Consider the following 23,854-nt stretch of genomic DNA (forward strand, 5'->3'; position numbering starts at 1 on the left):
ATCACGAGACTTAACATTTTATTAATTAATAGCTTTATATTTAAAGTAGTATTCATATCTACAATTTAAGCGCTTAGTTATCGATAAAATGTTCAGAAATTGAATTTTGGTTGACGATAAACCTTTTCATTCGTTAGGTTAGTTTCGCTGCTGTTGGCCTGCTTCAGATGTACGACGGATTTCAAAATATCTCCAAATTTCGGAATTTCGAATAAGCTGCTGATTGTAACTGACAACTCGTTAGTATCGATTTCCCTGTTCTCTCGCTCGCATTTCTTCAGCTGCTCTACGTACATATTCACCAATTCCAACAAATGATGGAGACTTTCGATCAAACCTGGTCTGTAGCTACATTTGAATCGTATACAAAAATCGTAAATCGAAGAGAGTCTTCTCAACCAATCTTCCATTTTATCTTGGTTATTGAGAATTGAATGTGACTTAATAAAGAACTGCATTTTGGCGAGTGTTGAAATTACGAAGGATTGGTCTTTGGTAATTTGGTCTAAGCGCTCAAATAATTGTGAAATAATGAATTTGACTTGACTCTCTTTCTTTAATTGCAGAAACATGTCGCTTCCGATGTCGATTACCGACGAACCTAAAATATTGTAGCCTATTAAGTAATTTGTATGAATGTGCGTTGGCCATGGGCATCGACAATGCGGACAATAATTGTTTTCCATCATTACAGGGCATCTCGTTTCTAAATCTTCACTGGGGGTTGTGAAACCACATTTTATGTGACAAATAGACGACACAGTGAAACTGCGGGTGGTCATACAGCTACACGAAGGCGATTCGCATATGGAAAATACGTAACCCACAGATCGAAAGTGCAATTTCAAATACGGAATTTCGTAGTTGCGGACTTGATCTATCGGAGTAGAGTTGTCCCAACGGTTTACTTCTTCGAATTTTCGCTTAATTTCTGAAATATATTCAGCCATAATTTTCAATATCTCACATAACGGTTGCCTGATGATCCGTATTACGTCTAGGGCGTGATTGAGAGATAGGCTTTCCTGGACAGCGTGTGGTTTCAGGACTTTAACGTGTTCGAGTAATCTTTGGCATTCGGTAACCGACACATTCCAGCTTTTCGAAAAGTCCTTGATTTCTCTAGAGTTAAATTTTATCCCTCGAGCAGAGGCGATCAAATATCGGAAGGCTTCGTTATCCAAACAATACACGTTTTCTCGACTAAGTGTTATTTGAACGGCCTCCAAACTATTGAGCATCTCGGTTAATACGGGCAAAGTGTCACCAGGAAGGTAAAACGTGCTTTTGGCGTTAGTGAACACGAAGGAAATGTTTTTACTAGCGCTGCTACTTAAGTGCTTCAAAAGTTCTTGAATGCAAAATCTGAAAAACGTAGATAGACGAGAATCGTTCGGTTTCAGTAAAAGTAGAATTCCGTGAATTTCGGGATAATTAGTTATGAACTTTAAGATGTTCAGAAAGTTCTGATTGTCTTTCTCGACACCGGAAGTGTCTCCGACTCCGGGAGTATCGATTAAGCGAATTGACCTTCCTTCGCTCTCGAAAACGTAACTTTTGCAACGCCTCGTTTTGGATGAACCAACAACGTCCACTTCGTTTTCATCCTTTTCGCCGAACTCGATCACTTTGGACTCGTAATTGTCATCCATCAACGTGAAGGAAGTGTGAATCAGACTGACGAGATCGGCGTTTCTAGCGGCTTCTAAAGTCTCGCTAGTCAGATAATTTGCAAAAGCATTGACGAACGTGGACTTTCCAACGCCAGATTCCCCGAGAATTAAAATGTTTATTTCTTCGCGAGGAGGAGAGCCATTACGAATATTTGAGCTAGCGAAACTTGCCCCATCAGTTTCTGGAAAACGGTGTTCCGTTTCAACTTTCATCTGGGGTTCGTTGTTTCGTGTTACATTTTCTGACGAAATATCAAGAATTGGTTCATATTTGGTTGGGTTATTACCTTTTGCATTCGAAAACGAATTATGATTTTTATTTATAGTGTTCGTTTGGTGGTCGTTTTCCAGCGTAGCGTTTGGAGGCTGACAATTTACCTCAGTTTCACTTAAAGAGGTATTTTGTTTAAGTTTTATAAAAATTTTGGTTATACGATCAGCAACCGATTCTATTTTGATTCGGTTACTTTGGCTAGAACAACTGGACTGAATGTTATTGACCTTTTCTACTTTCGTGCTCCTTTCGGAATTATCTTTAGTATTATTTAGTTGGCCACTTTCAATCGATTCGAGTTTATTGTCGGGGGTCGGATCATCTTGAGGAGTTTCCTGAGCGCTTCTCTCTGTTTCGATAGGTATGTCATCATTGGATACTAAATTTCCATTCGAATTATCAATAGTTTCTCCGGATAATTGAAGATATTTTAAACTATTCACAATTTCCTCTATTTCGCAAACATCCAATTTTGCATCGGGTTGAGTTTTTTGATTAGAGAAGTCCTCATTGGCATCGGAATTTAATTTTTGATCAGCTGATAAGCCGCCATTTCCCGGTTCCATTTCCATAAATTCCACAGCACCATCAGCATTTTCAGCTGTTCTACATACAGGTCCAAATTGAACATTATTTCGGTATATTTCTTTCCCATTTTTTCGCCTGTTTTCAAGATCCGAAAATGCATCATTGGAAATGGCCAAATTTGGGGGATTACAGTTTTTCGTATTGGTGGTTTCTATTTTTTCATAGAAAAATTCTTCATTGTTTGAAGGTACTATATTGTCCATAGTCTTTAGCGTTGTTACCTCGAAATTTGGATTATTTCGTGGATTGACACAATTATTTATTGGCGTTTTCTGACGTTCATTATCTTGAATGGCGAAATCTTGCGATGCGCGATCTAATTTTGCAAACGTCGTCGGCCGCGACCGATTTGGTACTTCTGGCACAGTTTCCGTTGCATCATTAAAGGAAGGCAAATTTCCCCTTTCTGGGATCAAATCGGACAGCGGTGAGGAACTCATTTTCGTTTGACTTTCTTCTAGCGATCTTAGATCTTCATTGCTAGAAGTAGTTTCCTTATTCATTGACTTAGGTTTAAGGCATACGGTTATCGCTACGGGACCTGGTTTCATTAAGCAATCTTCTAATTTACAAATTAATTGCTTTGAGAATGGACGATTCGTGCCTTGATCACACGTAACGTCCGCTAGTGTCTTTCCATTTTTCATGTGATAAATAAGAACCGGCGGGCTTCTAGAGAGGATCTTGGAATATACGTCACACCGACCGCAACATTCAAGAACGTAAAAGAAAACCATGTCCTGGTTTTCGTCGAAAAGCCGAATAAATTTTCTTGAATTATTCTTAAATTCCATAGAATCAAACAGATTAAAATTTCCAGAAAAATGGTAAAATAAAACGTAAACTTCTTTCTCATCCAACAATTCAGAAACGTCGACGGTTTTGCACGAAGTTATTCGTAATTTTTTATTAATATGTCTTTGAAAACGTGTATACCAGGTACGTTTTATCAAAACATATCGCTTTATTTCAGAAAGGACCATTATGCTTTTATTTTCATTTTCGCATAAGTCTGCTGATTCTCCGAGTTTCAAACTGTCACCGTAATGTCGGTAATCGACGATATTCCGGCGAAGTAGGTTTAAACTCTTCTCCTTTCGTTCCGCTAGATTATGTCTAATCTCGATAATATAAGGACTGAACGAGCACAAAAATGCCAAGGTTGGATCGAAAATTAGTTTATTCACAGAATCGAGTTGATCCTCGATTAAATTATAATTATTCGTCAATTTAACTACGGTGTTTAAAAAATAATCGTCTACGCTATTAAATGGTGCACGCACGTGACATTTAGTGGGAATCTCGCTTAGAGGTGATAAATTCATAAAAAGTGGGTGCAATGTTTTTCCATAAATAGCGCTTTGAAGTGTGGGAATTAAAGTTTCCTCTATTTCAACCGAATCTGTTGAAAGGACCCTTTTTCCTTCGAAATATATTTCCAATCGGCATTCATTTAGAAACTCCGCCACGTCTTGAGAATTTCGGATATCCTGGGTGGAAAGGAGATCCGTCCCGATCCTTCCTTTTAGAGACTCTAAAAATGTACGCATATTTTCCTTTTGGGCTTTCAACGCGCGAAACTGTAATATTAGTAGTTTTCCTGAAATAATATCTTTCACGAAAAAGTCACCTTTTACATTGTCAGGGAGAAATGTAAGACTAGTTATTTGAAATGAATGTTTTTCTTCTGAAACGTAAATAACTAACAATCCCACCGAATCATCAGAAGGTTGTTTCAGAGTTTTAAATATCTGGCTACACGGACACGAGTCTTGAAGTTCCAACAGCACGCTTAGCATTTGGTCCGGTGGAATTCCAAAAAGAGACTTACAGTTCTCTTCGCTTTCGACAATGGCATACCGTACCTCGATTTGAAATTTAGGGAAGAAACACGTTTCGAGGTTATCGATGAGCAAACCAGCATCGTCGGATAGATTGTCAGTGGAGGAGTCGTACATCTGTCCCAATCGACAATCTCTCCATAAGGATGCCCGGCTTATGGATCCCGTTGAGTTGTTCTCGTCCATTTTAAAAGATTGACAACGAATAATTGAACTGCAACGAAAACACTTCATTTAATAAAGGAAACGCTAATTTTTGGAAAAGTATAAAATAATAATAGTTATGGGGGAAACGTAAGGAGTCGAGTTGTAAAAAACTATTTACATCAAGATACAGGCGGGAGACTGGGGCAAAAAAAAAACAAGGATAAACCAAAGACTATATATACGCTTAGCTTACTAGACAGGCGTCTTCATTCCCAAAACCTGTGAACACTTTCGAAACACGGGAGAAGCCTTTGACCAGCCGATAGAGGCGCCACTAGTAGCACTGCTGAAGCGCGGGGAAAATTTTGACCAGCGTCTGCTATCGTATGCAAGTTGAGCCATCGAACACGCCAGTCTATTTAGCGAAGCGTATATACAGCGTGATGACATCAAAGATAGAGGCAGCACAAAACAGATAGCGCTAGTAGGATTAATATGCTCTTTTGACGCCAACACTTCTACGTGCCGAAATGGTAACCGGTGTCATCCCCCTTTCGTCAGCCCCAGCATCTCACTGGCATCACTATGGCTTACAACACCATTATTAATCATGTTCAAATTATCTGCAGAAAAAATACTGTAGAAATTTTGGATGCTAGGGAGATTTATAGAAGAACACGACTTATAGTATGGCTCTAAAGAATACGACAATGGTCGCTAGCGACAATTTATCATGCTTAAAATGGTAAACAGCAGCTCTTTTCTCTTGATTTATCAATTTTATATCTCTAACATCACTTCACTACTAATGACGTTTACTTCGTGCTTTCACAATGAACATGTTGATCATTGACAACTAATTTTTCACAGAATGAATGACCGAGTAATTGGGATCGTTCTTAATGCACTACGTTGTTGAGAAAGCGCTGCTTTTGATAAAAATTCGTCTTGGGTTGTTATAGTGTGCTTTTCAAGTTAATGTACTGGGTGATACATTTTTTGTTTCTAATTTACAGGGTAGTTGAATTATTCTAATAAAGCGTTGTAATTAATTTTTATTTGTGGTAAAATTACTCTTAGGTTGTTAATGTTAAGTGCGCGAAGTGCGTTAAAGGACAGGTGACTAAGATAGTGTTCTTAATATACAGGATGATTGAGGTTTTGTTCAGCTTTACATTTAATATGGGAAATATACTTGGGTTCCCAAATGTTCGTGATTTCTTGTTTTATGCACTATTACAATATTAGATATCGAGTTACTACCAGAAATATATATGACAAAGTAGACATCTGAAGCAATCTCCCTGATGTTACTTTTGTCACGATTTTTAAAAGGGTGAAAAAAAAAGAGCATTAATTTCTAAAACAGTGTCGAAACAAATTAGACAGCTAAAAGATATTTTTGTTATTCTTTTTAAAATTCAATTTTTAAGAATAGTTGTTATTATTAGAAGAAAGTTTAACGTCACTTCGGTTAACAGGTCGCGATGAAATATTTATATTAACATTCATTATTGATAAATCTTCAATCCGTTTGGTCCCCGAGCGAATAGATTGAAAGTGCACCATAAATAGTTTCTTTGATTAAATATGATAAAATAAAACTAACGATATTGGTTAAATTGGGTATTTTATTACATTTTTAAACAAAAGAAAGAATACAACGGCATTTACAGATCGGAATATTATTGATTTTTAAAGCCGAAAAACCTCTGAACTCTATTAGTCAAATTCTTAACAAAACCATTATTCTTCGTACTGTACGGCTGTGCTTTGGGTTTTGACTTAGTAATTGGTTGATACACATTTTCGGCAGCATTGGTGTGTTCGCCCGCGCGGTTAGTCCGCATGATGTCGACCATTCTTTGGATAATTTGGCCGTTGACCGATAGTTGGAAAAGGTCATCCAACGTATTTTGAATATCTTTCAGGGTGAGCTGGTTGATAACTGGCAGATGGCCATTTGAGGCGCCTCCGATAGAATTATCAATTATTTTTATCTCGTGTTCGTAATCCAACTTCATTTGATTTAACTCGGCAACCAGAGCCTTTTTGCTCGGATCAGCCGAGCTTTTCTGCTCCTCGACGGAAATCAAGTAGTCCATTTAGTCTTTCAACGCGTCGTTGTACGGAGTGTGGCGCTTCTTCTCAAGAACTGTCCGTTTTTGGCGCTGGTCTTCATTATTTGCTTCTGTTCGCTTTTCAGTAGTTCAATTCGATCTTGTAATTGAGACACGAATTCCTGAACCTTTTGAAGCCTTTCACATTTATTATTGATCTCTTTTCTGATAGAAAGATCAATTTTATGTTTGGTAACCAATTTGTTCTGGTAGTAGATGTGCGTGTGTTTTTCGTAACAACATTTACAAATGACGCAATTCCTATTCGTAACATCCATGGCGCTGCAATGTATCAAATCGCAGTTGTTTATCAGCTCGGGACGAACCCCCATTAGGTAACAGCGATTGTGACAAATTTGTACGCAATCAATCTTTTGCAATCCGTCTACGTTGTAAACGTTTACGCATTTAGGTGCGGTACAAACCGTACGTGGATGATCGAAAGCCTCTGGTTGAAGATCAAAAATTGGAACGTGCAAGTATTTTGCTAATTGATGTTGTCATTCGTCGCCAGTTGGACGTTTGCTGGTTGATCTTGAAGGTACGAGATATTGAGCTGAATGTTTTGACTAATGTCGCCAATGGGTTTCGCTAAGGTGAGAATCAGCTTTCTCACCTGGTTCAGCGAAATAGTTTCGGAAACAATGCGAGGTTTTAACTCACTGATGTACTCGAAAAGTCGGTTACACTCCGAAACGGATTGAAGCCAACTGTCCGAGAAGTTTTGCCTATGCTCGCTGGTGAAGTTGAGTCCGTTTTTCATAGCGACCAAGAATCGAAAAGATTCGTGGTCCAAACAATAAATGGTGGGTCTTTCCAATTGTATTTTGACGAAGGGCTCCTTTCGTTTAATTCCGAGCAAAAGTTCCTTCAACGGTGGGTGGGTGTCTCCGGGTCTGTATGTCCCTCTGGCGTTGGTGTACACGAAAACGATGTTGTTGCTGGCGCTTTTGGGCAAGTGACACAGAAGTTGTTGAATGCAAAAGCGGGAAAAATAGACAATCTGGAATTATTAGGTTTCAGTAATAGCAGTATTCCCTGAATACTGGAATAATTGGAAATGAAGCTGAGGATATTTTCGAAATTGGCCTCGTCGTACGAAACGCCTCTCGTGTCTCCGATTCCGGGAGTGTCGATGATTCGAACCACTTTATTGTCCGACGGAAAGGTGTAGCATTTACAGAACTGCGTCTGCGAGGCTCCGACTTCTCGAATCTCGTTGTCATCGTGGCCAAGTGACTCGTTTGGTCTGGAAATCTGCTCCGCTGACGGTGAACGAAGCTGGAATAAGCGCGATAAATTCCGACGCTTCGGCCTCTTCCAGCGTCGAGTAAGTCGAGTAATTGCTGAAAGCGTTCACGAAGGTGCTTTTTCCGACCCCGGTTTCGTAAGAGATAACAATCTCGACCCCGGAGACAATTCCAACCAATAAATAAGTAGCCCCAATATTAGTATCCTGGTTAATTTTATCTCCGATGGTCTTCAAGACGTCTGGTTGGTACGCATTTAATTTACTAATTTTGTTCCTAACGCCGTATTTCAGAAATATTTGATCGAAGTTAAATTCGTCGTTTAAGATTTTGTAAGCGCCAACCGGTTGGATCATTCCCGCGAAGAAACTAGCTCGTTGATCCAAATTGATATCCAGAAAGTCTAAGAGGTCGGAGTAGTTCTCGAGACTAGCGTATTTTAGTTTATTACGACTGCAGTTTTGTACGCTCAGGTTATTTTTAATCACCTGGTCTTTCGCATTTAAAAAAATTGTTGATCCGACGCAGCAGTCCTTTTTGGCGTCGTACAAACTTCCAATGTCCATTTGACATCCCATCGCCTTTCGTGAAATCATCCCGTTACCATTCACGTGTACCATTATGCCGAATCTAACAAAATAAATACCATTATGACTACTACCGTAGTTATGAAACTAATTATCGCTCATAATTTTATATTTTAATTTTAAGTCTAAATTAACTTGTCCAACTTGTTAAATTGAAAAATGATATGGTTTTTGAAAAAGGTTGATTCGGTACTTAAAAATCGGCAAATTTCAGTCGGAAAAATTCGCTATTAATCATTTTTAAGAATAAATGAAATCGTTTACTTCTCTGGAAATCTTATATTCTTAGAAAAAGCGATGGAATAACCATTTACTAGTATTTTTAAAACATCTTTACTATACATGAAAATCAGCTTTCCAAGACGTAATAATTTTTACATCATTTTACATAACAAAATTCGAACTCAATTCGGATAATTTAATAAGTCTATTTTTGGCGGGCTCTGTGCGCACCATATCATTTGAGGCATCTTAGTTCTGTAAATATGATTCCTTTTTGAAATGAATAGCTAGTCGCTTCGAGTATAAACATTGTAGATGTTGCAAATCACCCTATCGTTCTTTACATCAAAAGATGTTTGACAAAATTGTTCTGCAATGGCTGGAGAGAAGGGTTTCCGTAAAACGTTTAGTGTTAAATAAATAAATTAGACCAAAATATGCATAGAAAACCTGTTCAAATATCATCTGCTTCTCGAATTCTAATCCGCCACTTGGAGGAAATTTGAATAAATACATAAATAAAGATATCCAAGGAACAATTGACCCAGCAAACGTAATATCTATTGAATTTTAAATATTATTTGAATGGTAAGTCAAGAATTTATTAAAATCATGATTTAAAGTTTTACAAAAGATACTAAAATGTACTATATTATTGTAGGTTTCGGTTAAGAAACCCATATTTTTAACCCAAGGCCAAATTAAATTATTTTCTTATTTTACTATTTGCAAGTAAAACGTCCCGTGATTTCATTTTTTTTATAAATATGCAAATACTCTAGTGATTTCAATTATTTATTTTTTTTTGGATAAATATGCAAATACTCCAGTGATTTCAATTATTTTTTTTGATAAATATGCAAATACTCCAGTGATTTCAATTATTTTTTTTTTTGGATAAATATGCAAATACTCCAGTGATTTCAATTATTTATTTATTTTGGATAAATATGCAGATACTCCAGTGATTTCAATTATTTATTTATTTTGGATAAATATGCAGATACTCCAGTGATTTCAATTATTTATTTCTTTTGGATAAATATGCAGATACTCCAGTGATTTCAATTATTTATTTATTTTGGATAAATATGCAGATACTCCAGTGATTTCAATTATTTATTTCTTTTGGATAAATATGCAGATACTCCAGTGATTTCAATTATTTATTTCTTTTGGATAAATATGCAAATACTCCAGTGATTTCAATTATTTTTTATTTTTTTTTGGATAAATATGCAAATACTCCAGTGATTTAAATTATTTTTTTATTTCTTTTGGATAAATATGCAAATACTCCCGTGATTTTAATTTTTTTTTAATTATTTGATATTCTAAATTCTGTTTGGTATTTCATCAGTTAAATGACTTAGATTTTTGACCTAAAAATATTCGACCAAACTATTTGACGTTTTAAATATTCGATTTGGTATTTGACGTGCCTCGAAAAAATATTTGATATTCGTTTCCCAAAAAATGATATTTGCACACCTCTAATAAAAAGGTTGTCTGGGCTTGCTGAATTCCAATAAAATAAAGATATCCAAGAACAATTGACCCAGCAAACAATCTCTTCACAAATTAAATCAAAATAAAATGTATATCACCTTACTCTCAAAATAATTTCAATATTTCTAACTCTTTAACAATACACGTATTCATTAATAGCTATACAGGGTCTTTTAATTTTAAATTTATCGATCCAAGCGATTTCTCTATTGTACGATAGAAAAATATCAGAAGTATTGCTTAAAATCCTTAAATTTTATTTCAATATTCCTCTGCGTGTGCAAATTTAAAGTGAATGTAATCAGTACTCTATAACCCGACTCGCATACTCGATGAAAAAAACATGGCTCCTAATGGCGTGGCGGAGTAGCTAGCACTTTCGCCTCGCAACAAGAGGAGCCGGGTTCGATCCCAGCTCGTGGTAATGGGTGAAAACTCTGAACCACGCCTTCCGCGTTGAGTTTGCAAGTTCTCTCCCCACGGATTAACGGGGTTTTCCCCCGAGTTTTCGGTTTCACCTTCCATAAAAACTTGTTGAAGTTAACGGTAATAGTTAGTCTAGGGAGCTGCTAGCTCGCGTGGTTTGCATTGTAACCCGTCCACCAGAATTAATGGCTTCAAAAGTCGCTCGATGACTTGGGCCTAAGGTGGTGCCTTGGGTATTAGCCTAGCTGATGATTATGATTATGAACGAAAACTCATTGGAAGCGCGTGCTGGTGACGTATTTCTTTCCCCTTTCTCGTGCCGGAAGATAAAACGTCACCAGCACGCGCTTCAATTATGATGCCAGCGGATAATTTTGATACAGTCATTATCCCTATATTAGTTTCAATCTAATCAAGAATGAATAATTTAAACATAGATAAATTCATTCTTTATTGTATTGAAACTGATAATGGAAAGATAAAATATTAGCGTTCACCCACAAAAGCCCTAGGGCCAAAGCGGGCGCCCTAGTCGGCTCCAAATCAAGGTTGTTGATTTTTTTAATTTTAAATAAAAATCGATTTATTTTATTTCAATCAGGTTTTATTGATTTTATTTTTAAGGTTTTATGCCTGTTTTCTTCACAAATGCTTTAATAATTTTAGTGCAGCGTTAATTTAATTATTTATTAAAAATGAAATTTAATTAAGTTTGCCCTGAATTGACCTTGCTACAGCACATAAGTTTGTGAATTTACAAAAATACATTAAAGTATCAAAGGTGATTTAAATTAATTATTTAAAAAATAACTTGTTTTAAATCAGAAAACTCGGCTTGAAATCATCCCTGGATAGATCCTTACAAAGAACGAACTTTGTGCGGTTGAAAATAGATCAATGACCTAAAATATTTATAGGGATACAGCGATATGGGTACAGCGGTAATATCGACCGAAATTAACAAAGTTATCTATCCTAACATTAGTGTATATGATAAAATCATTATAAAAGACGGTTCAGTACACTGTCCTACCATTTTATAATAATTTTTCATTAAAAACAGTTGTTTTTGATTTGTTTACACTCGTAACCCTCTGTCTAAAAAAAGAATTGTCTAGCTTCTGAAATCTGGCGAAAATAGGGGTGTGCAAAATATTTGGTTAAACCAAGAATGTATTTATTTATACTCAGGGAGAATGAATATGTCGAGATTATTTTTAGCGTTTCTCCAATTCCACCTGTTGGGCCCCCCGGTATGCTCCTCCGCTTTAATAAAATCAAACAATACTGCAATCTCATTGGTTCTTAAAAATTACGTTTTTCGACGCGATTAACGCTGCTGCGAGGACGCAAAAAATAAGACCGCCTCCTTTTTGACTCCCCCCCCCCCCCTAGCGTGACGGGGTTAGGGCCTCAACGTGTCCGTCGATAGTCTCGACATATTCATTCTCCCTGAGTATAAATAAATACATTCTTGGTTAAACCACATAATTCGATCGAATACCAAATCGAATATCTCGAATCGAATAGCACTTTCGCGAATATTCGTTTTTCTCGATTAAATAGTTGAATATTCGAAAATATAGGAAAAAAGTATTTGCTATTTTCAAATAGTTTGCAAACCTGTCGAATAACCGCGGGTATTCTTTTAATTGGTTGAGTTTCAAGGCCATCAGAGGAGAACGCTGGGAAATTTCCGAACTAGTGCTTATTTCTGGCACCTCTCTTTAGGCCACAGCGGAAAGGACCATATAAAGAGTAACTTGCACGCAAGGATCGGACCGAGCCTCGGCCTCGGTCCGAGGGTCGTCTAAATATAGCCGAGGAACCGAGGATTTTTTCGCTGTTATTAAAAACATGAATAACTGAAATTTTGGCCCATTTTCTACCGTCAAATTTATATCTAAGGAGAATGAATATGTGGAGACGATCGTCCGGCTACCGGCACCTTGAACGCTTTTTCCCCTGTCCAGGGTGACCAGGGAAAGGCTTGGGAAATTTTATAGGAAAAATAGGAATTTTAGAGGCGAATTATAGGAAACTATAGGAATATAAATAAGCGAATTATAGGAAAATATAGGAATAGAAATAAGCGAATTATAGGAAAATATAGGTAACTAAATTGGAAAATAATAATGAAATTACTGCATTTCGGTATACTTTGACTCAATCACCTAAAATATTGATAATTTTTTGTACACTGCTTTCTTGAATTATTTTATCACTTAGCAGATTTCAAGATTTTGTTCGAAAGTGGCAGTTTTTTCACTACATGCTCTATGACACGTACTTAAAAAATTCTCATTTTCAAAAGATCGTGAAATTATAGGAAAATAGGTGAAAATAAAGGAATTTATAGGAAGGCATTAAAAATATAGGAAATATAGGAAGTCTGGTCACCCTGCCTGTCTTGCGCGGAGGAGGAGTCAATACTCGAAATTTTAGTTTTAGTTTTGTAACTTTTGTTTTAGGTTCTTTTCGTGGGAACCGTCGAAAAGCGAAACGTGAGCGGGCGGGGCTGCTTGGAGGGACGAAACATCTACAATATTTGATATTAAAACTTTTATTTGGAAGCTTTATTTATCCAGTTGACCATTTAACCGTTTCCTCGGCCTCGGCCTCGGCCCGAGGCAGTTTATCGACCCTTGTTCGATCCTTGCTTGCACGTTCATTATTCATACCGTGTGTATTTAAACTTCTTAGCGAAAGGCAGAAGCTGTTTATTCTAGCGCCTATTGGCTAGATTATTCGCGTGTTCTTTGTTATGGAATTTTCTAGAATAGCAAAGTAAAACTAAAACGTAAACCAAGTTCAAAATAAAACTAATAACTGGGAGAAAGGTTGAAGTAAGTAACTTTTTGGATTTTTCGGTCTTGAATTTTTGAGTTCACTAAATTATTGGTTTAAAATTATTATCAATTAAATTAAATATTTTGTATTTGTAATAAAAGATCTGCTCCTTCATGTTTTACATATATTTAAAAACTCGAGATTTTAATGAAGTGTTTGCAAAGCATGAAAAATATAGCAGATCCTTTGATTTTAATTGTAGTTAGTAGTTAGTAAAAATTAAAAGTCGCTAAACTTTAAAAATGTGTATTTTAAATTTTGTTTGTAAAAGTTTTCTTTGAAAAAGTTTAGTATTATAGTTTAAATTTATAAAAAAAAAATACAAATTATACATTTGGTTTAGTATTTTACTATTGCAAGTAAAATTAACAGTGAATTCAATTACTTGGTTATTTCAAAACCAAATACGTCGAATTATTTGGTATTCGAAATACTATTTGGTATTTGATCAGTTAACTGGCTTAAAATTTGGCTATAAAAATATTCGACCAAATTATTTGACGTTATAAATATTCGATTTGGTATTTGACGTGCCTTGAAAAAAATATTTTATATTCGATTCGATCCCCAAAAAATGGTATTTGCACACCTCTAGGTGCGGCCAATCAAATATTATCATTAGTTAGTTAATCGACAATTTTCTTATTTTTAAATGAAGAGTACTCGTCGATTACCGAGTACCAAATAATTGCATATCCGGGTACCCGATTACTCGTATCACCATAAACAATTTATAACTTTACCACCTTTACCACCCGAGCTACACATTTTCCTTATAGAGAAAAAGGAAAAATCGTAAAAAACGTCAAGTAAAAAATATCTCGATGTGGTTCCAAATCACGTTTTATGCAGTTCTATGACATGTATCACCGTAAAAAAAATTTACTTTACCACCTTTACCACCCAAGCTACATGCAATTTACCATTTTTACATATAGAGAAAAAGGTAAAATCGTACAAAACGTCAAGTAAAAAATATCTCGATGTGGTTCCATGCGCTCTCACTATAAGGTAAAACTATAAAAATAGATTTAATTTTGAAAGAAATTTAATTAATTTAAGGTGTCTAATATAATATTATTATTTATTAATATAATATATACTATTATATAATATAATACTATTATTTTTATAATACATAATATAATATTTATAATACATAATATAATTATTTATAATACATAATATAATTATTTTTATAATACATAATATAATATTATTATTATAATACATAATATAATATTTATAATACATAATATAATATTTATAATACATAATATAATATTTATAATACATAATATAATATTTATAATACATAATATAATATTTATAATACATAATATAATATTTATAATACATAATATAATATTTATAATACACAATATAATTATTTTTATAATACATAATATAATTATTTTTATAATACATAATATAATTATTTTTATAATACATAATATAATTATTTTTATAATACATAATATAATATTATTATTATATTAAAGAGGCAATTACCGAATTAAAACTAACTTTCTCAACTGGGAGCGATAATATTCCTGCTTTTATAATTGAGGGTTGCGGTGACCTTCTACTGCCATTATTAGAGCATTTATTCAATCTGTCCATAAAAACTAATAAATTCCCAAATTCATGGAAAACATCAATAGTGTGTCCAATTTTTAAAAGCGGCTACGCGGGTGATTCTAAAAACTATCAACCTATATCTCTGCTATGTGTGTTCGCGAAAATATTCGACCGAATTATGCACAAATATTTTTCAAATTGGTTTAATACATTTCCTAACTCTGCCCAACATGGTTTCCTTAAAGGCAAAAGCGTTGAGACGAATCATGTTCATTTTTTAAACAAATTAACTGAAAGTGTAGAAAATCAGAAACAAACTGATGTAGTATTTATCGATCTCGCGAAAGCTTTTGACCGAGTATCTCACCCGACTCTATTGCAAAAAATAGCAATATTTGGTGTTCATGGCGATTTATTGCGCTGGTTGGGCAGTTATCTGAATAACCGGAACAATTTGTTAAAATGTAACGGTGTTGTTACCGCGGTTAGCTATGGAGTAAACTGTGGAGTACCCCGATGATAATAAAATATGCAGAACCATTTTTAATTTAACTGACTGTTTAAAACTACAAGAAGACCTGAATAATGTTGCTAAGTGGTGCTCCAAAAATAATTTACCAATCAATCCCCTTAAATCTGTGTTAATCTCTTTTAGTAGGAAAACGGAAATAATTCGGTACTTTTACAAAATTAACGGTGACACCGTCCCACGCTAGGACTCGGTTAAAGATCTCGGAGTGTACCTCGACCAAGGACTATACTTTAGAAAACATATTCAATACACTGTCAATAGCCTCAGAAGACTACTCGGCGTTATTCTAAAACTCTCGAAAAAAATTAATTCTAAATTCCACTATATTTTACTGTATAAAAGTCTAATCTTCTCGAAGGTCATGTACGGCTCTTTGGCCTGGGGAGGCTGTAGCACTTATCTTTTATTAAGTATCGAAGCTATTCAAAAGAAGTTTATCGAATATCTGCATACTAACTTCACTAAAAGTCATATTTACAATTATAATCTATTATTAGAAGACCTAAACATGGAAAAACTCAATGTAACTCGAGAGAAATCCGAGATTATCTTCCTATATAAATTGTTCCATAACTCAATCCCAAGTGAAGACTTACTGTATAATATCAATTTTACCGTCCCAAATTATTCTATTAGAAACGTAAATCTATTTAAAACTATTAAAAGCCCCTTAAATCCTATCTCTAGAATCTTAAAAACTTCGAACAAATACGGTAGAGATATTGATCTGTTCAGCTGTACAATAAGAGACAAAAAATCTCCAACCTCACTAGCTTTAAGACACTCTCTAAACATTTGTAACTATTGTATATATTTTCATTCTAATTGTGTTTATATAATCTTTTAACCTTCTCGTTTTTTCTTTATTTATTTTTCTTACATTGTGTATCAACTTGCTGATGCTGTAACTAGTATTGTTTTGGTGCACATTAAATTTCATTTCATTTCATAATATAATATTTATAATACATAATATAATTATTTTTATAATACATAATATAATATAAACGAGAAATTATATTTATTTGGCGCCTATTGAAATACTCTTAACTTCCGACGCTACGGTCTTCCTTAAATTTCCATGTCCCGACCCACGCCACTCGACTCAGATTAACATTTTGTAATAAATGCAAAATACTTGTAACATGTATAGTACTGAAATTGATATATTCTCTTGTACATATTCATCTATTTTAAAAATTGTATAACTTCTTCACAATGCCATTGGCATAGCCATATTAATTTGTAACTATCCCTTTTCCAGTGTATAACCATGTTGGTACTATTTGTACTGTTGTTATGCACGTTAAATAAACCATTTCATTTCATTTCATAATACATAATATAATATTATTTTTTATAATACATAATATAATATTATTTTTATAATACATAATATAATATTATTTTTTATAATACATAATATAATATTATTTTTATAATACATAATATAATATTATTTTTATAATACATAATATAATATTATTTTTATAATACATAATATAATATTATTTTTATAATACATAATATAATATTATTTTTATAATACATAATATAATATTATTTTTATAATACATAATATAATATTATTTTTATAATACATAATATAATATTATTTTTATAATACATAATATAATATTATTTTTATAATACACAATATAATATTATTTTTATAATACATAATATAATATTATTTTTATAATACATAATATAATATTATTTTTATAATACACAATATAATATTATTTTTATAATACATATAATATTATTATTATTTATTTTATAATATTATTATTATTATTATTTATTTTATAATATTATTATTTATTTTATAATATTATTATTAATTTTATAATATTATTATTTATTTTACAATATTATTATTTATTTTACAATATTATTATTTATTTTACAATATTATTATTTATTTTACAATATTATTATTTATTTTATAATATAATATTTATTTTATAATATAATATTTATTTTTTAATATAATATTTATTTTTTAATATAATATTTATTTTATTATATAATATTTATTTTATAATATAATATTTATTTTATAATATAATATTTATTTTATAATATAATATAATATTACATTACATATTATTACTATTTATTATATTATATAGAATTTTAAGATTTATAATATAGCTATAAGGTTTATAATTAGTCGACGAGAGGGTGACAATTTAGCGCAGTCCAACACAACCCCCCCCCCCCCTCTTGTATGCCACTAACAATCGGAGTAACATAAGAAATTCGATTTACACAGCGACGTTTTAGAGAGGTTAAGCGAAGTCCTGTAGCACTTTGAACGAGCACCTCTCGCTGACAAGTTAACTTGACTAAATGTCAGAAGAGCACAGTGGAACATTTTACGTTTCCGTTGATAACGTAGGATGCTTAATCTCATTACTTATAAGTAGAAAGTTGGTTTTCACAAGTCTTTTTAATGATGTCTAATATTCAGTTTAGATTTAATTATAGCGAATTAGGGCAAAAGTGAAGAACAGCCCCCCCTCCTTTTATGGTTTTTTTATTTTCTTAGATGAAAGCCCAGTGTGTAAGGAGTACGAAGGTATTTTTTTTAGTAACCGCAAATGATAATTAGTTAAGTTAACGCGTTTTGAAAACCGTCAATTTTAATGCATTTTCGACAATAGTTTAATGTGAGTTCTATACTTTTTCTCCCGAGATAGAGCAGGACACGTGAAATCAAACTTTATGTTTGGTGTGTACTAAGGAGTAATACTGAAAATGAAATTTGTAGTGGTAGTGTAGTCTATACTTAACTCTTACAAATAAGGGATTTGGGAGGGAACTGAATATGTTAATGATATGTACCTCAAAGAACGGGATTTTTTAACAATGCAAAACGTTTTAATCGCAATTTATTGTTTAAAAAGATATGATCAATGTAAAATTGTTACTTGCCAGCAATTTTTACAACGGGAAATACGACATATTTCGAGATTTGTTTGTTTATTTGATGACGTAGGACTGATGAGGAGGACGATTCTTTAAATGTCTAGATTTTAATACGTTTTGGAGACCGTAGGACTGATGACGAAAAAGGAAAAGGCTGAAATGCAGAACAGTACTAACTTTTAAGGGTTGGGAATTTTTCTCGTATTGCAACGCATTTTAGGTTTTTTTTAACCATACTATGACTTCTGTGTGATGTTGACTTATACAACGTCGAATGTACTCTAAGTATTGGCGCCTAACGGCGCCGCGCACTCACTTCGCTCGAGCGCTGGGGGCGCGCAGCGCCTCCCCAACCCCATACTAAAAAAAGCTATGGGCCAACTATAACGCAACCTAGAGGACAGCACCAAGCCTGACGCATCAAGTATCGTAAACCCGAAAACAATAAACAAAACCAAAAAAAAACCAAAGTACCTATTGTTAAAAATAGCCCAAAGGACTTCGTTAACACGTGTGAAAAATCTACAATTTCAAAGCATTTGCGAGGGTAAGAAAAGTTCTTATCGACTGAATTTCAACTTGTGCAATTGAAAACAGACTATTGGCGCCACCCCAACCCCATTCTTGCTATCACGATGGGCCGCCTATAACGCGACCTAGAGGACATTACCTAGCCATAACGCATCAAGTATGGTCCAAATACGCGGAAAACTAAAATAGTTAATTGGTGTTCAATGCTTCACATTGGCCCAAATAATTAATTGATGTTCAACGCATCAAGTATTGTCCAAATACGCGGAAAAGTAAAATAGTTAATTGATGTTCAATTCTTCACATTGGCCCAAATCATTTATTGATATTCAATTAGTATAGACCAAAATGAAAGTTTGTTTTCATGTGTCCTACTCTATCTCGGGGTAGAACAGACAGTGAAATCTCCTGATAATACCAGTGAAAATTGAAAAATCCCATTCCCGATAACTTTTAATTTATATGTTTGCGGATAATAATTAATACACCATTAAATTCAGCGTAAAAAATGCTACCAATAAATCGAATAAAAATCGAAATATAATAGGGGGGGCTATTCTTCACATTGGCCGGTATAAGGATAATGTGTACTCGCGTAGTCTATTTGGGCTGTACATGGATTAAACACTAATCCATGGGCTGTATGATCTATTGAAATTTCGGTGCATAGGCCTACAAATTATTCAGTCTTGGCGTCTAAGCCTAGTAGTCGTTTTACCTACTGTCCTACACGTCTTTTTTTACTAAGGTTACCTCTCCCATTCTGCTTCCAAAGTTCACCGATAAATAAACTTTCTAGCCTTTCTAGGTTTACAGAAACATAAATTACACAACGTAATTTTTAGTCTTACCATTAAATATTTCAACGAGCCGGTCTGTTCCTTCGAAGTTGAATGTAATATATCACTGACAGCAAAAATATAAAACAATTGACGTCTGCATTTACATAAACTTCTAACAAAGTTTTAGTTTTACTTTTGTCGCCCAATCGAGTTGGCCTACGAAACGTCTGCTGATGTTATAAAAGAAATATTTGTGGAGAGGCGACGGTAACCTCCTAGGGGAATCTTACCTCGAAGCGACGATATCGCCATCTGTTAGCGTTTAATCATTTTCAACCTTGAAATAAATAATGCTACCTGAGAGAAAAATTAAAGCAAGTTGATATAAGTTACTTTTGACCAAACAAAATCCAGATATATTAGTCAGTGTTTTTTAAATTAAGGTGGCTCATTACTTAATTTTTATTTTTTTTTGTACTATTTTATACTGTATTCCAAGTTCATTATTAGATTTTAATTTTTATTATGCTATTTTATAAATAAAAACTTATTTTTATCAAATAGTATTTTTCGACTAGTTTCAAAGTAAAAGACAATACTACTGGTTTGACTTTTGACCACACAATCATGACTCCTTTTTGCATACAAAGACTTTTTTTATTATAAAAAAATTTAAATCTATTCGAATTTTAATTGAAATAAAAAATAAAACATCTCTCTTTACACGAATTAAAAAAGTTTTCAAATTTTTTAAATTCACTTATCATTATGAAATTGCAAATTTCATATTGTTAGATGTCAGCACTCGCCGATTTGCACTGTTAGATAACCACGTGATTAACAATATTCTTGAAAAATAAATATGTTTAGGAAATCACTGAAATTTAAGTATTTCTCTAATTACTCGTAAATATTACAAAATTTAGTAAAGGAGAAGATGAAATTAAAGTCCTAATTATTTATTAACAAAGTTAGCCTAGTATTGAATACTTAAAACATCTTTTCTTGTTTTTTACAATGTAAACATTGCTTTCACCTTTCTCAAAACAAGCAGAAATTGCGCTTCACATACTATCAACTAACATTGAAATTACAGATGAGTATGGTAATAGTTGGGCATGAATGTCATTGAAATGATACGTGGTTACTTGGAACGGGCCTGCCTAAAAAGAATGATCATGGGTCATTCCATGTGAAATCGACCAACGTCCCCACGGCACCATCTCCGATTTTATTGAAACTCCATACACAATTAAAATGAACATATTTAGGAAGAAATCCAAAGTTTTAGGTCCAAACTCTTATAACTTTTGGAGAAATGGTCTTTTGAAATTTGTTAGTGCACGTAACTTTTTTTTGCGCCGTTTTAAAGTGCGATGTTTGAGCCTTTATAATTAATTAATATAAAGGAGTACATTTATGAAAAAAATTGTAACATTTAAAGACTTGTTGGAAATTCGCTTAAAAATATAAGTTTTGTACTGTGGGATATATATAATTTTTAAAAAAATGTCAAAGTCGGCGTAATTTTCACCGAAACTGCAAAATGAGATAAGCTAAAAGGTCAAGATTTTCAAATTTTTTCTTTACGGTTACTATAAAACTTTGAATATTTTTGCTAAAGGATGCCTTTCACCGGAAAATACATTAATATTCAGGATCTCAGTAAAACTTTTCCAATTTAACCTCCTTCAATATAGACGTTTTTACCAAAAACGTGAAAACATGGTAATACGTTTAGTGTTATATAGACTGTTGGGAAACTAAAAATCACATAAAATCTTATACCAATAAAAAGGCAAGATTTCTATCTTCAACATGTAAAAATAAAAATGTTGACTATTAAGGTTTTTCTGGTCCAAATTTAAACGTCAACTTTGACCGTTTCTCAGATATTTATTTGTTGCTTTTGTACAAAGATACTATTTTGTCATAGTCTAATTTTTTTAGAACGTATTTTTTACAGTCTGAAGTCGTTTGCGGAGCAAGAATTGCTAATATGTTCTGTGACGGTATCCAACATACATCCATTCTGCGTGGAAAGCCCTTTCTGTTTCATGCAGTTTACCGAGACATCTTTCTGCTCTTCTGATCGTTCGATAACGTTTCCTACGTAACGTACCACTCTTCATCATAGGTACAAGCAATGAAAACCCCTGGTATGCAATCTTCCCATGATGTTAGTTGAAAGACGACTGGACGAAATAATACAAATTTTGTACAAAAATTATCGGCAGATACTCTTTTGATATTAATCTCGTTCTCAGACTGTGGTATAAAAGCGTTATGTGATCGCGTTAAATAATACTAATAATAATAAATAATCAGCTAGGCTAATACCCAAGGCACCACCTTAGGCCTAAGTCATCGAGCGACTTTTAAAGCCTTTTTTAATTTAGGTGGCCGGGTTACAATGCGTAGGAGGGTGGTGGCAAGCCCTGCAAGCCACGCGGAATAGACTTAATACCAATGTGGAAAGGTACCCAAAATCAATGATTTTTATGTTCAAACAACACCAAAGGAACATTTCTTCACGTGTTTGAATTTGAGACTTGTTTAACACCGCTCGTAAACTGGCTTTAGCTATTAATCGTTTTACTGTACCACCGATACCGTCACAAGGGCTTTTACCGTGTGAGGTGGCGAAGAACTCTGATACGAGGCTTTTGAATCATTTCAATTTGTGTATAATATCTAACTGCTTGACACATGATGCTAATACCGTTCACACATTTTTGGGGAAAATGTTAGAAAAGGTACAAATTAATTTTCCGAATATCACGAAAATATTTTACTTCAGTGATGGCGCCGCGATCCAGTATAAGAATTATAAGAACTTAGCTAATTTAAGCGCTCACGAAAATGACTTCAATATAAAGGCAGAGTGTCATTTCTTCGCCACCTCACACGGTAAAAGCCCTTGTGACGGAATCGATAGTACAGTAAAACGATTAATAGCTAAAGCCAGTTTACGAGCGGTGTTAAACAAGTCTCAAATTCAAACACGTGAAGAAATGTTCTTTTGGTGTTGTTTGAACATAAAAATCATTGATTTTGGGTACCTTTCCACATTGGTATTAAGTCTATTCCGCGTGGCTTGCAGGGCTTGCCACCACCCTCCTACGCATTGTAAAACGGCCACCTAAATTAAAAAAGGCTTTAAAAGTCGCTCGATGACTTAGGCCTAAGGTGGTGCCTTGGGTATTAGCCTAGCTGATTATTTATTATTATTAGTATTATTTAACGCGATCACATAACGCTTTTATACCACAGTCTGAGAACGAGATTAATATCAAAAGAGTATCTGCCGATAATTTTTGTACAAAATTTGTATTATTTCGTCCAGTCGTCTTTCAACTAACATCATGGGAAGATTGCATACCAGGGGTTTTCATTGCTTGTACCTATGATGAAGAGTGGTACGTTACGTAGGAAACGTTATCGAACGATCAGAAGAGCAGAAAGATGTCTCGGTAAACTGCATGAAACAGAAAGGGCTTTCCACGCAGAATGGATGTATGTTGGATACCGTCACAGAACATATTAGCAATTCTTGCTCCGCAAACGACTTCAGACTGTAAAAAATACGTTCTAAAAAAATTAGACTATGACAAAATAGTATCTTTGTACAAAAGCAACAAATAAATATCTGAGAAACGGTCAAAGTTGACGTTTAAATTTGGACCAGAAAAACCTTAATAGTCAACATTTTTATTTTTACATGTTGAAGATAGAAATCTTGCCTTTTTATTGGTATAAGATTTTATGTGATTTTTAGTTTCCCAACAGTCTATATAACACTAAACGTATTACCATGTTTTCACGTTTTTGGTAAAAACGTCTATATTGAAGGAGGTTAAATTGGAAAAGTTTTACTGAGATCCTGAATATTAATGTATTTTCCGGTGAAAGGCATCCTTTAGCAAAAATATTCAAAGTTTTATAGTAACCGTAAAGAAAAAATTTGAAAATCTTGACCTTTTAGCTTATCTCATTTTGCAGTT

At 33.7% G+C, this 23,854-nt stretch overlaps 1 protein-coding gene across 1 annotated transcript; it reads right to left on the reverse strand.

Annotated features, from left to right (window-relative positions):
* On the reverse strand, positions 1-20,070 carry LOC149947151 (uncharacterized). The gene is made up of 2 exons (XM_090171322.1): positions 19,920-20,070; positions 1-4,590 (listed from the first exon to the last, which is right to left on the reverse strand). The coding sequence occupies exon 2, from the start codon at positions 4,560-4,562 to the stop codon at positions 93-95; it is 4,470 nt and encodes a 1,489-aa protein (XP_090027448.1). The 5' UTR covers positions 4,563-4,590; positions 19,920-20,070; the 3' UTR covers positions 1-92.
* Positions 20,071-23,854: the final 3,784 nt, after the last annotated feature.

The sequence above is a fragment of the Leiobunum rupestre genome, chromosome 4, assembly GCF_980474605.1.
Source record: "Leiobunum rupestre chromosome 4, qqLeiRupe1.1.hap1, whole genome shotgun sequence".
NCBI lineage: Eukaryota > Metazoa > Arthropoda > Arachnida > Opiliones > Sclerosomatidae > Leiobunum > Leiobunum rupestre.